Genomic DNA, 13,590 nt, shown 5'->3' with positions numbered 1-13,590 from the left:
GTAAACATCCACCATTTGATTCAAGTAGAAAAGATTGAAAGAACTGGGCAAACTCTAATATGCTTCTTGCCACTCAAACCCACCCCTGCTCACATTGAGCTAACCAGGTTTGGTTGAAAAACAAATATGACTAAGTGGTCTGTGGGTGAGAGTGTGTCTTTATATCCTCTGATGCTTAAGCCAGTGGGCTACCGCTCAATAACAGGCAGAACAGTTCTTTAAAAAAATCCTATTGGGCTATTTTGCAAATTGCAGCCAAGAGAAAAACTATTCTGTAGCGGGCTGAAACTGCTACTTTTTTAACCCTCCAAGAATGGAAGATTTAAAAGTAGTGTCATGATGTTTTTCTGAGCAGGTCGTAAGATTAAATAAAAGCCAGTTGGCTCTGACAGAAGGAGCCACCTTGTTCTTTTATTTAACCTTGGGAGAAGAAAGCTGGTGAGAGTGTTCCATCACATAAAACACTATCAACCTTTATAGAACAGTCTGATTTTTTTACTTTGTAGGCCCTGGGGATCCTACAGATGAGCCTTGTGATGCCTTCCTGGTGGAAGAGACTGAGAGAGGTTTCCAGTGTGCAGTGGAGGTTCCCAGCTCACTATACAAGTGAGCCTACATGTTGTTTTATTTTAATCCTCTTTTACAGATGAATCTGTCAGGGAGGTTGGATTCTCAGAGGCAGCTGTAGATTCTAGATCTCTCAAATATTTTCTGTTTTGTGGAGAGCTCTGTATTTGTGTGGGGGAAAGGGGTGTGGATCCATTTCCAATGTATCTGTTTCACATTTGGCACCTGGCTCTCACCATGGTGGCAAGTGCATCTTGTGCTTTCTTGCTGGTAGCAGTTTTTTGAGCATCTGCTCTTCAGGACATGAAAGCAAGCCGGGAAGATGGAAGAATGTGGGGAGAGACTGAGGTAAGCAGCCAGGCCAGGGGAAGCTGTGAACACTTTGTGAGAAAGCACACTCAAGATTGCAGTGTTTTGCTAATTGAATATTTGAAGTGAAATAATTTAATGTTCACTAAGGATATGTCCATACTTTGAACTGGAGGTGTGATTCACAGCTGGAGGAGACATACGCATCCTAGCTCGATTAGACCTAGCATGCTGAAAATGGAGTGTAGGCAGAAATGGTGTGAACAGTAGGAGGGATTCACACTGCTGTGGCTGCACTCCATTTTTAGTACACTAGCTTGCTCAGAGTTAGTGCAGATATGCCTCCTCAACCTGGTAACTGCGCCCCCAGCTAGAAGTATAGACATGCGCTTGGAAGTATCTTGCTGATATGACAGCTTTGTCTAGTAATATTTGCCAGTTTTTTAGGAATGGTTATATTACAATTACATACACAATTTTTTATTTCAGTATGTATGGGTGGTTAAAATGACTGTGCTGAATTGTTTCTTTGCTCCGCGTTTTGTAGGTTTCTGCTCCGTGTTCGCTTTGGTGGTTGAATGATATGGTAGTTTCAGAAGACTCCCCAGGGGAATCCTCCCCCTTCTATCCCCAAGAAAGAAAAGAATAAAGCAACCAAACCCTGCCTAGAAAAAGAAAATAGTGACATTTTGTGCATGACAGTATAGCATTTATATGTCTATAGGTATATAATTGGAAAAAAAGGGGAAACCAGGAAGAGACTGGAAACAGAGACTCGAACTTCCATCAGCATTCCCAAGCCTGGAATGGAAGGACAAATCGGTAAGATTTAATGTGCACAAGATGAATGAATGCTCTCTTGTCTACTCCCCCTTTGGTGTGTGTTTTGTGCACGGGACTGGGAATCAGGAGATGGCTCGTCTGTTCTCAGCTCTGACACATCAGTGACTCTGTGATCTTGTGCAAGTCACTTAACTTTTCTTTTTACCTTATTTGCTCTGTTTTACTCACCTTTGTAAAGTGCTGTAATATCTGTAGATGAAAAGTATTATTTAAGACCCTAATCCTCCTAACACAAGCATATTCATTACTTTAAGCCTTTGGGTAGTTCCGTTGAAGTCAAACCTAGCAGTAGTCTAAAGTTAAGCATATGTGTAAGTTTCTGCAGGATTTAGGGTGTAAGTTCCTGAATAATTATTTTTATATTAACAGCCATATTAATGGGGAGTTGTACATACATAGCAAGGCATCTTCTCTCAATGTGTATGTAGACGTGTAATAAACTTTCTTTAAATGCACCATAGGTTGTTATAAAGCTATCTTTTTTTAAAAAAAGAGAGGTATTCTAATAAAACTGTTGCATCTTTTTTTCTTGTTACTAGAACTTCACAATGAAAATGAGTGGGTTTGTAATGTATGCTCCTGTTACACTTAGTTTTATAATAACAAAGAGCATCATAATGCCCATAATATGCTGCATTTTGTGGCTTCTACAAAAAGAATGGAATATCTGAAGCAGACACACACTGCAGCATGTTATGGGCATCAGGATAATATTAGTGCCACATGTCCCAGTAATTATATACATAAATGTTAAAAAAAGGTCTTTCATAGTATTTAAAATTTCATGCCTGTCAATACCGTTCAGAAGTGAACCTCTAGACCAGTGTTTCTCAATCAGTGGGTTGTGACCTTCTAGGGGGTCATGAAAGGCAATTAGGAGGATTGTGAGGCCTTGAAAAATTAATTTAAAGCAATCCTCAGTCTCCACAAGCCCTTTCCTTTCAAGGTCACATATTCTCTATCAGCCTCTCAAAGCACAACCAAATGGTATATGATTGCCATTGTTATGGATACGTCTTTTACTTTTTCTTTTGTTGTAAATGTAAGGGGGTCATGCAAATGTTTGACTTTAAATAACGGTTTGCCTACCTGAAGAGTTGAGACAGTTATGTAGACATTTCAAGAGCAACTGAACTGAGAGAATCTTATCACTTTGTTTGGCATCACAGCTCTGTAAACACTTTAGTTACTACCTTTCTTTAGGCTGCTAAGGAGAAGCAACCTTTTGAATGATATCATCCTCATTTTATAGAGAAGCAAAAATGTAAGGCATTGAAGTAAAATTAAGAGTCTAGCAAGACTTCTCTGGCTATGTTTAAGGGGTTTAGGATATCTTATATTTCTTCCTTTCCTCCTTTAAGACCTGGAATGAGGATAAGAAGATACAGTGCTGCCAGGTAATTAAAAAGAGTATTGCAGCTCCAGACATTTCTCTGTCATTAATACTGCTATATATCAAATAAGAAATTAAAGGGAAATAGTGATGCAGATAAACAAGGCTAATAGTACTGTAGATAAATAACTATCCAATAGGATCTAAGTTTATTTTTTTTTAGCTTGTACGCTCTTTGGGGTAGTGACTGTTTTTTTACAGTGTCTGGCACAGTGTGCCCCAAGCTACCTGAGGCCTCTAGGTGCTACTGCAATATAAATGCTTCATAATATTGGCTATAGTGAATTAAATTATTATTGGAATTCTGTTTGATTGTCTTCTGTCCTGAGTCTTTTAGAACTTAATTCATATTTTTACTTAACTTGTCAATATTCTACAATATAGATTGTTAAATGCATTAATAAGTACAGTGGAAAATCAGTATCTTTTTAATTAGTTCTTAGCTCTTGTGGACATCATAGCAAAATGTCACCAATCTTGTGTGGATTTCATATAGTTACAATTAGTGTTACTTTGTTTGCTTTTAGTGATTACTGGACAGCAGCGTAGTGGTGTCATTTCAGCCCGAACACGGATTGATGTTCTTGCTGAGAGCTTCCGCAAGAAGCAGCCATTCACACACTTCCTGTCCTTTGCTCTCAACCAGCCTGCTATTCAGAAAAAATTTCTACAGTTCAAGGAGGAAGTATTGGAGAAATGCTCCAAGGTAGGGAACCATGATACTTGGAAGTAACTGATGTAAAAATGGATGCTCTTCCCCAAGATGCTATTTTATTTTATTGATATTGTTAAAGGCAAATTAAAATATATGCTGTTAGGGGAGAAATTGTCACTTGTGATTGTGGAATGCGTAAGTACAGTAATAATTTGAGGCCTTAAAAGTAGACATTGAATGCTAGATCTACTGAAGATGTTGAGAGCACTCTAATGGAGGCTTTTTGAACATGGAATTATTTTTGTAATAAATTGACAGTAAAATATTTTCCACAGATCTGGAGGAAACTCTGCGATTCAAAAGTTTTGGTTTTTAAAATTTGAAAACTATTAATTAGTGTACATAACCTTTGGCTGCATTTTACATGGTTTCTACTATAAATAACCAGCATGTGACAAGGATTTTTAATAAGTTTGCTGCTGCTTTTTTCACTATCCCTTTGGCCCCTGACATTGAACAAATGTGGGAATCATTACCTTAACTTAGCCAGAAATGACTCGGTAGCATTTGACACGGTGCAAACTTAATCACTTAGCAACATTTTCTTTCGTCCCCCAAGACTGTGCTGTTATTACCTCTTGCTTGTTTTCAAATCTTAAACTGATAGCAGCAGGAAATAATTAGGAACAGAATTGAGAACAGAATTCAGTGAATGCTCTGTATTTTTGTTTGTTCGTTTTTTTTTTTTTTTTAAAGTGATTAATTTGTTAGGGAGTTTAGTGCTGGTGAAAGTTTGCAACTTGTTAGCCATGGAGTCTTCTCAGAACAGGTTCAGAAGAGAAAGCAGTGTTAAACTGCCATCTGCTGATGTATTTCAACACTAAGCTGGGAGGCCTACCTTTTCGGGAGGAGGGGCTAATTCAGTTTTCATGCCCATTCATTCATTGGTCTCTTTGCTGAGGCTGACAATGAGAGTGCTAGATTGTGTGCATGTGACAATCATTTCATTTATCTAGGGTCTGATACTGGTGCTCATCATCCTAGTACCTGAGCACTTCTGAAGAATAAGAACAATAACTCTTTTGCTGTGAGCAAGAGGCAGGCTTAGCTTTTTTAAAACTGAATATAGAAGATCAGGAGTGTTGGTGTAAGAGTACCATTGAAGGAAGCCTAGACAGAGAGTTAGGTTTTGCATTCATCTCTGTGCAGCAAAATTAGCGCTCATTTTATCTAGCGGAGAGTACCATGATCTTGGCCTGGCTTCCTCTGTTGGTTTACAGTTCCATTTTTCCAGTGGAACAAAACTGTAGTGGAAAGAGATGGTCCTTCATGTCATAGGCGCACTCTGAGCAGAGCTCTTGATGTGAGTTTTCTGGAATAAGCACCATACATACCGACATCACTGTTCGCTGTCTGGAGTTCCTCTTCTCCAGTTCCTTTCAGAATCCTCTCCAGGCAGTTTTCCACCTCTTGCAAATCACTGGAACTGTTTTTTCATCAAAATCTTCACCTCTTCATAGCCAAAGCTCAGAAACAGTACTCCATTCTCCTCCTCCTTGACCTGTAAGCCATCTTTTACACAGTCAACCATGTTCTTCTTCTTGAAATCTCATCCTCCTTGGCTTCTGTGACTGTCCTCACCTGGTTGTTCTTCTTCATTGCTATTTGCTCCTTCAGTGTGTCCTTTGGAGGATCATTGTTTCTTTTTTCTTTACACCTTATCTCTGGGTTATCTCATCTACAAACAAAAGTTCAGCTACTATGTCTATGCTGATGACTCACATATCTATCCCTCTTCTCCAGACTTGTCTCTTTCTGTCCAATCTAAAATCTCTGCCTGTCTCTCTGACATCTTTTCGTGGATGTCTAGCCATTAGCTCAAGTTCAATATAGCTAAAACAGAGTTCTTAATCTTCCCCGACCCCTTCCTTTAATGATCACTGTTGACAACACCACCTTCCTTCCTGTCACTCGGGTCCTTGTGACCTGGATATCATTTTCAACTCCGACCTCTGTCCTAACATCCAGGATATGTCTGAATCTTACCATTTCTTTCTGTGTAACATCTCTAAAATTCATACTTTTCATCCCCACATCATCTCGCATCTCAGTTACTGCAACATTCTTTTCTCTGTCCTTGCCCCTCTCATATCCATTCAGAATGCTGCTGCAAAGAACATTTTGTTAGCCTTGGCTCCCTGTTCTCTATTACATCAAACACATAAGCCACTTGTCTTTGTTTTCAAGGCCCTTCACGGCCTACCCCAACTCTACCTATCATTGCTCATTTGCTAATGAAATTTTAGTTCTCACCTCTGAGTGACCCATGACACCAGCTTGCATTGCCCACTAGTTAAATTTTCAAACAAGCACTTTTGTGCTTTCTCTCATGTTGCCTCATATGCTTGGGAGGCATTCCTCATTCAAATCCCTCCTTAAAACTCTCCTTTGCTGTGCTGCCTACAAAAAACTTCACAACAGTTAGGTTGCTTGTGTGCTGAGACCACTGCCTATCACACTGACCAATATTTTCTCATTGTTTGCTTATACTCCCCCATCTGTTGTCTCTTGTCCTATGCTTAGATTGTATGCTCTTTGGGGTAAGCCTTTTTGTCTTTTTGTTCTGATTGAAAGGTACCTCGCACAGTGCGGTCCTGGTCCAGAATTAGGGCTCTTAAACACCGTGGTAATATAAATACACAACTTATTTCATCATCTGTCAATTGGTTATGGCTTTTGGTCACTAAGGACTCAGGTTGCATTCAGACCAGGCACCCAGAATTAAAAGCCCTTATCAGTAGTATGGATGATGTCGCTGAGAATGTATAAAACTTACCAGTGAGATATGTTTGTTAACTGCGTAATCAACAGGTAGAAATTACGCGTTTTTAGGGCCTTCCTAAAATGGTGGGGATTGGTGTTTTGTTTTACTTCCTTAGTGAATGTAGTTGGGTAAATTTAATGTATACTGTACAATTCTTAGGACATGTCTGTCTTGATCATTTTAAGTATGCCAAAAATTTGATGATGAACTACTTTATACTCTTTAAACTAGAAAATTGGTTTGCAGTATCACTTTTCAATACCTCTGTATGTTTTGTTATAGGTTATAAAATGGTTTAAATAAGTTCCCTCTCTTTATTCCTCCTCCTTTTCACCGTTTCTTTCTCTGCTAATGTTGTTCCTGTTCCATCAGTGAACAGAAATACAGATTTTTCTCTCAGCATTGCCCCTTCAGACTCTTGTAAATAGCTTCCTTGACATTTTGGCCTTAGGTCTAGAAATATTCTTTTGCCACTCCCTTTATCAGGATTCAGATCCTCAATTTTTATTATTTTTAACTTTCCTATATTGAATTTAGTCAGTGGCAAATATTCGTGTTTTTATGTATGTGAGATTTGGGGATTGTGGTGCTTAACTTTTCACCCTTCTTCCTTTTGAGCATTATCATGGATACACCGTATATTGCAACTCCATATGTCTTTCAATCATTCCACAGCCAGTAATGCCACTGTATCGCACAGCCGGGTCTGCTAGAAAGCATAGCAGTAATGAAAACCAGTAATTCAAAACTGTGCTTTACAGTGCCATAAGAGAGCTAATAGAGCTGTCCAAAATAATAAGGGATTTCTCAGGATGCTTAGAGAAACTTGAATAGATTTCAGGTATAGAAACTGTGTAACTTTGTTCCTGCTGCAGATTCAAAACAATGCAGAGTCAGTTAATGACTCCAGTACTCAAAAGAAGCTTACTAATGATAGTAAATAGGGAAAAGTCCAGGTGTGTAAGTTAGCATTTCTTCTGGTTGTTGAGCATTTGTGCAGGATTCTTTGCTCTCTAAAACTGTTACCATGACAACCATTCATCCATATTTTGTAATGATGTCTTGCATGACAGTATATACTTTGTAAGTTCACAGTTGCATTAAAATGTCAAAAATCTTAAGCATTATCAAAGCCAGTTATGTTGGTTAGGCAGCCAGACAATGAAGTGGCAAAATAGAATGCTAGGGCCAATATTTCCATGTATGCCATCTGTCTCTGACTAGGGGGATGGTACTGTTGTGGTATGGGAGACAAGTTTCTGGGTGATTTTGAGAGGCTTGCATCATGGACAATCGAGGAAAGGGGAGGACTGAAATGTTTATAGCTGATCCTGGGGGTGGAAGAGGAAGTATGCATTGCAGTTTCCACCATCCGTTAATGGCTGGTTATGGAGCAACATTGAAAGAACTATACAAGATTTTTCTTGGCAATCTCTGAAAGTGCCGCCTTTATGTATAGCAGGCTGCAGCTGTAATGTGGAAGGGAAAATACAATTTGGTGTTTCACAGTTTATAGATATCGAATGTAGATAATTACATGGGATGAAAGGAAGGTATCCTAGAGTGAAAAGGGAGTGTGTGTGTGTGTCTGATGCTTTTCACCCTCCACTCCAGTTTCTAGTGTATCTGTGATTCCTTAGGTCGTGTGGGGGAGGGATAGCTCGTGGTTTGAGCATTGGCCTGCTAAACCCAGGGTTGTGAGTTCAATCCTTGAGGGGGCCATTTTGGGATCTGGGGCAAAAATTGGGGATTGGCCCTGCTTTGAGCAGGGGGTTGGACGAGATGACTCCCTGAGGTCCCTTCCCAACCCTGATATTCTGTTATTCTAATTGTGAGTTACCCTGCTCATTCCTTGTAGGTGCATACATCAGGATTGGAGAGGCATATAATTGGGGGAGGGGGGATAAGAAATAAAAATGCTCTTAAACTCTCATGTAAATATTAGATCAGGAGTGGGCAAACTTTTTGGCCCAAGGGCCACATTGGGGTGTGAAACTGTATGAAGTGCCAAGTAAGGAAGGCTGTGCCTGCCCAAACAGCCTGGCCCCTGCCCCCTATCAACCCCCTCCCACTTACTGCCCCCCCTCAGAACCCCCGACCCATCCAATCCCCCCTGCTCCTTGTCCTCTGACTGCCCCGTCCCAGGACCCCCTGCTCCAAACCACGCCCCCCCCGCCCCCGAGATCCCACTCTCTTCCCCTGACTACCCCCCGACAGGCCCCCTAGGACTTCCACGCCCTATCCAACCCCCCCAGTTCCCTAACCCCTCACCGCCCCGCCCCAGAACCTCCAATCCATCCAACCGCTCCCTGTCCACTGACTGCCCCCAGGGTCCCACTACCCAGTCTTTTCACTGCCACACGCGTGCCGCCACCACCCCCTTACCGTGCTGCTCAGAGTGGCAGGAGCTCGCAGCCTCGCTGCCCGGGCGGCGGCGTAACTGCAGGGCAGGGGGGACAGCAGGGGAGGGGCTGGGGACTAGCCTCCCCGGCCGGGAGCTCAAGGGCCGGGCAGGACTGTCCCGCGGGCCGTAATTTGCCTATCTATGTTTTAGATCCTCGGGTAGCAGAAAAGATAAAACTGGGAAGGAGGAAGCTCAGTATCTAGTAGTTTATTCATGCACCTTGCCAAAAAGAGTTTTATTCTGGAACTTGGTCTCTCAATCCCTGATGTAATGGGTTGGGAGTACTGCATACACACAGTGCTTGGGCTCTGGGAGGAAAAAGCAAGTGCTTCAAAGAAAATTTTGTCTGGCATTCTATCAAAATGATGATATCTAGGACAGACAGCCTCAGCAGTGGGAAAGGAGTCAAATATTTAATGGGGAAGAATTTGGATCCTAAAAGTTACCATGGGGTGGTTAATTGTCCCCATCACTTTCTGGAAGTAGAAATGGTTAGTCATTTCCCTTCTACCCTAAATATATATTTGTGAATAAGATTGTGATACAACAAAAATATGACAATCATGGAAGGTAGAACAGTTGAATTTAGAATTTTATCAATTTTTATGGAAGACCTGCTTCCTTTTTCAGACAGCTCTGCATCAGTTGAGCATGGTGTGTATGTGCATGTGTGTGTATTTAAATATAGATGCAAAAAAGTGGTAAGCCTAGATTGGGAACACAATTATTTTGTTCCATGTATAGAATTGCAATAGCTTTTCAGTATAGACAACATATATGACTCTTTGGGGAATAAATATGTGTATAAAGTTAGCTAGCATTCAGTGTGTTTTGTTTAATTTCATAAAACCTTCAAATATTGGCTTACTACTTTTTTCAGAAAAAAGTTTCTTTCCTCCAGAGGTTGGGGAAAATCACAACCCTGTAATCTGTTCCCCTTCCCTTCTTTAGGGCTTATTATGTTCCCTCTACACTGGAGCTGCTAACATGAGAGCTGACAATGGCTTTCCATCCAGCAGAGGGCAGTGTTTGGAAGGCAGGAATATGCCAAAATCATAGGGATGTTATGTAGATGTTACTTAAAGGGAATATTTTAAATGAAATCCTGAAAGACATACTGAAGTTTCCAAGTTTATGAGCAGTGGATTTTTTTAAGAGAGGCAGTGATTTCCTTTATTTTTAAAATCCTTTTATATTTTTATTTGGCTGCCAGTACATTTTAAGGAACAGTAGGCATAAATCAAAGGTTAACAGCTACCACTTTGCACTTACTTAGCACCTTACGTGCAAGGATCTTGAAACATTTAACAAATTTTATTATGCCTCATGGCATCCATGTGAGCAATGGTCAAAGTAGATCACAGTAGGAGGGGGTATTCACCTATTCTTTTCCCTTGTCATCAGAGGTATGAATGAGTGAAGTGGTTTTATAACACCTTGTGGATAAGAAGAAATGTATTTTTAAAAGGGGTTCATATTCCCAGGCAGTAACATAGTCACCTAAACAAAAATAATGCTGTCTCTGCAGTGTGTGGAGCTGCATACAGACCATATCCCTAATGCTCTTAACTTCAGTTTCTACCAGGATGAAGTCTCCGTATTGATGTAAAACAAAATGTGACACCCTAGGAAAATTCCTGTGTTTTAGAAGATAGATTTTTATACATAATGTGCCTTCCCCTAGAAGGGAGAGGTAGCTGGCAGGAAACTGGTATTTCTTCCTTCCCTTCTTCCTCTTTTAGGGAGGAGAAGCAGCAGTGGTGGTTTTCTCCCTTTTCCTGCTGCCTCTGTAGGGCAGAGAAGGCAAAGAAGAGGTGTCCACTATTCTCTCTTCCTAATGGGATATGGGAAGCTTGGGACAGATACTCCTTTAAAGGAGAGAAGGCAAATAAGAGATTCATTCTTAGCTAGGTTTCAGAGTGGTGGCCGTGTTAGTGTGTATCAGCAAAAACAAGTAGGAGTCCTTGTGGCACCAGAGACTAACAAATGTATTTGGGCATAAGCTTTTGTGGGCTAAAACCCACTTCATCAGATGCACGGAGTGGAAAATACAGTAGGCAGTATAAATACACAGCATATGAAAAGATGGCGGGGGGGGCGGGTTCAGTGCTAATGAGCTAATTCAGTTAAGGTGGAAATGGCCTATTCTTAACAGTTGACAAGAAGGGGTGAATACCAAGGGAGGGAAAATTGCTTTTGTAGTGCTAATGAGGCCAATGCAATCAAGGTGGCCCATTTCAAACAATTGACGAGAAGGTGAGAGTATCAACAGAGGGAAATAGGTTTTTGTAGTGTCCCATCCACTCCCAGTCTTTATTCAGGCCTAATTTGATGGTGTCTGATTTGCAAATTAATTCCAGTTCTGTAGTTTCTCGTTGGAGTCTGTTATTGACTTTTTTTTGTTGAAGAATTGCCACCTTTAAGTCTGAGTGTCCAGGGAGATTTGAAGTGTTCTACTGGTTTTTGAATGTTATAATTCTTGATGTCAGATTTGTGTCCATTTATGCTTTTGCGTAGGGACTGTCCGGTTTGGCCAATGTACATGGCAGAGCGGCGTTGCTGGCACATGATGGCATATATCACATTGGTAGATGTGCAGGTGAACGAGCCCCTGATGGTGTGGCTGATGTGGTTAGGTCCTATGGTGGTGTCCCTTGAATAGATATGCGGACAGGGTTTGTGGCAGGGATTGGTTCCTGGGTTAGTGATTTTGTTGTGTGGTGTGTAGTTGCTGGTGAGTATTTGCTTCAGGTTGGGGGGCTGTCTGTAAGTGAGGACTGGCCTGTCTCCCAAGGTCTGTGAGAGTGAGGGATTGTAGATCCTTGATGATGCAGTGGAGACGTTTTAGTTGGGGGTTGTAGGTGATGGCTAGATGCACTCCATGCATCTGATGAAGTGGGTTTTAGCCCACAAAAGCTTATGCCCAGATATGTTTGTTAGTCTCTAAGGTGCCACAAGGACTCCTTGTTCTTAGCTAGGACACCTTTTCTTGCATTATCATAGAATCATAGAATATCAGGATTGGAAGGGACCTCAGGAGGTCATCTAGTCCAACCCCCTGCTCAAAAGCAGGACCCATACCCAATTAAATCATCCCAGCCAGGGCTTTGTCAAGCCTGACCTTAAAAACTTCTAAGGAGATTCCACCACCTCCCTAGGCAACACATTCCAGTGTTTCACCACCCTCCTAGTGAAAAAGTTTTTCCTAATATCCAACCTAAACCTCCCCCACTGCAACTTGAGACCATTACTCCTTGTCCTGTCCTCTTCCACCACTGAGAATAGTCTAGAACCGTCCTCTCTGGAACCACCTCTCAGGTAGTTGAAAGCAGCTATCAAATCCCCCCTCATTCTTCTCTTCTGCAGACTAAACAATCCCAGTTCCCTCAGCCTCTCCTCATAACTCATGTGTTCCAGATCCCTAATCATTTTTGTTGCCCTTCGCTGGACTCTCTCCAATTTTTCCACATCCTTCTTGTAGTGTGGGGCCCAAAACTGGACACGGTACTCCAGATGAGGCCTCACCAATATCGAATAGAGGGGGACGATCACTTCCCTCGATCTGCTCGCTATGCCCCTACTTATACATCCCAAAATGCCATTGGCCTTCTTGGCAACAAGGGCACACTGCTGGCTCATATCCAGCTTCTCATCCACTGTCACTCCTAGGTCCTTTTCCGCAGAACTGCTGCCTAGCCATTCGGTCCCTAGTCTGTAGCTGTGCATTGGGTTCTTCCGTCCTAAGTGCAGGACCCTGCACTTATCCTTATTGAACCTCATCAGATTTCTTTTGGCCCAATCCTCCAATTTGTCTAGGTCCCTCTGTATCCTATCCCTCCCCTCCAGCGTATCTACCACTCCTCCCAGTTTAGTATCATCTGCAAATTTGCTGAGAGTGCAATCCACACCATCCTCCAGATCATTTATGAAGATATTGAACAAAACCGGCCCCAGGACCGACCCCTGGGGCACTCCACTTGACACCAGCTTCCAACTAGACATGGAGCCATTGATCACTACCCGTTGAGCCCAACAATCTAGCCAGCTTTCTACCCACCTTATAGTGCATTCATCCAGCCCATACTTCCTTAACTTGCTGACAAGAATACTGTGGGAGACCGTGTCAGAAGCTTTGCTAAAGTCAAGAAATAATACATCCACTGCTTTCCCTTCATCCACAGAACCAGTAATCTTATCATAGAAGGCGATTAGATTAGTCAGGCATGACCTTCCCTTGGTGAATCCATGCTGACTGTTCCTGATCACTTTCCTCTCATGTAAGTGCTTCAGGATTGATTCTTTGAGGACCTGCTCCATGATTTTTCCGGGGACTGAAGTGAGGCTTACTGGCCTGTAGTTCCCAGGATCCTCCTTCTTCCCTTTTTTAAAGATTGGCACTACATTAGCCTTTTTCCAGTCATCCAGGACTTCCCCCGTTCGCCACGAGTTTTCAAAGATAATGGCCAATGGCTCTGCAATCACAGCCGCCAGTTCCTTTAGCACTCTCGGATGCAACTCATCCGGCCCCATGGACTTGTGCACGTCCAGATGCTGATGTAGCTCTCCACCTGCTGCTCACGAACTTCAGCCAGGCA

The 13,590-nt window shown here is 41.9% G+C and overlaps 1 protein-coding gene across 1 annotated transcript in view; it reads left to right on the top strand.

Moving 5' to 3' along the window:
- The window catches only part of ASCC1 (activating signal cointegrator 1 complex subunit 1), a 47,059-nt gene that overhangs the window by 4,046 nt on the left and 29,423 nt on the right, over window positions 1–13,590 (top strand). Inside the window, 3 exon segments of the mRNA XM_073353610.1 lie at window positions 507–606; window positions 1,601–1,698; window positions 3,640–3,818. Of these exon segments, the coding sequence (XP_073209711.1) occupies window positions 507–606; window positions 1,601–1,698; window positions 3,640–3,818 (377 nt within the window).

Source organism: Lepidochelys kempii, chromosome 7 (genome assembly GCF_965140265.1).
Source record: "Lepidochelys kempii isolate rLepKem1 chromosome 7, rLepKem1.hap2, whole genome shotgun sequence".
Classification (NCBI taxonomy): domain Eukaryota; kingdom Metazoa; phylum Chordata; order Testudines; family Cheloniidae; genus Lepidochelys; species Lepidochelys kempii.
Note: the sequence above shows the minus strand (reverse complement) of the source record. Positions and strands in the feature narration are given on the sequence as shown.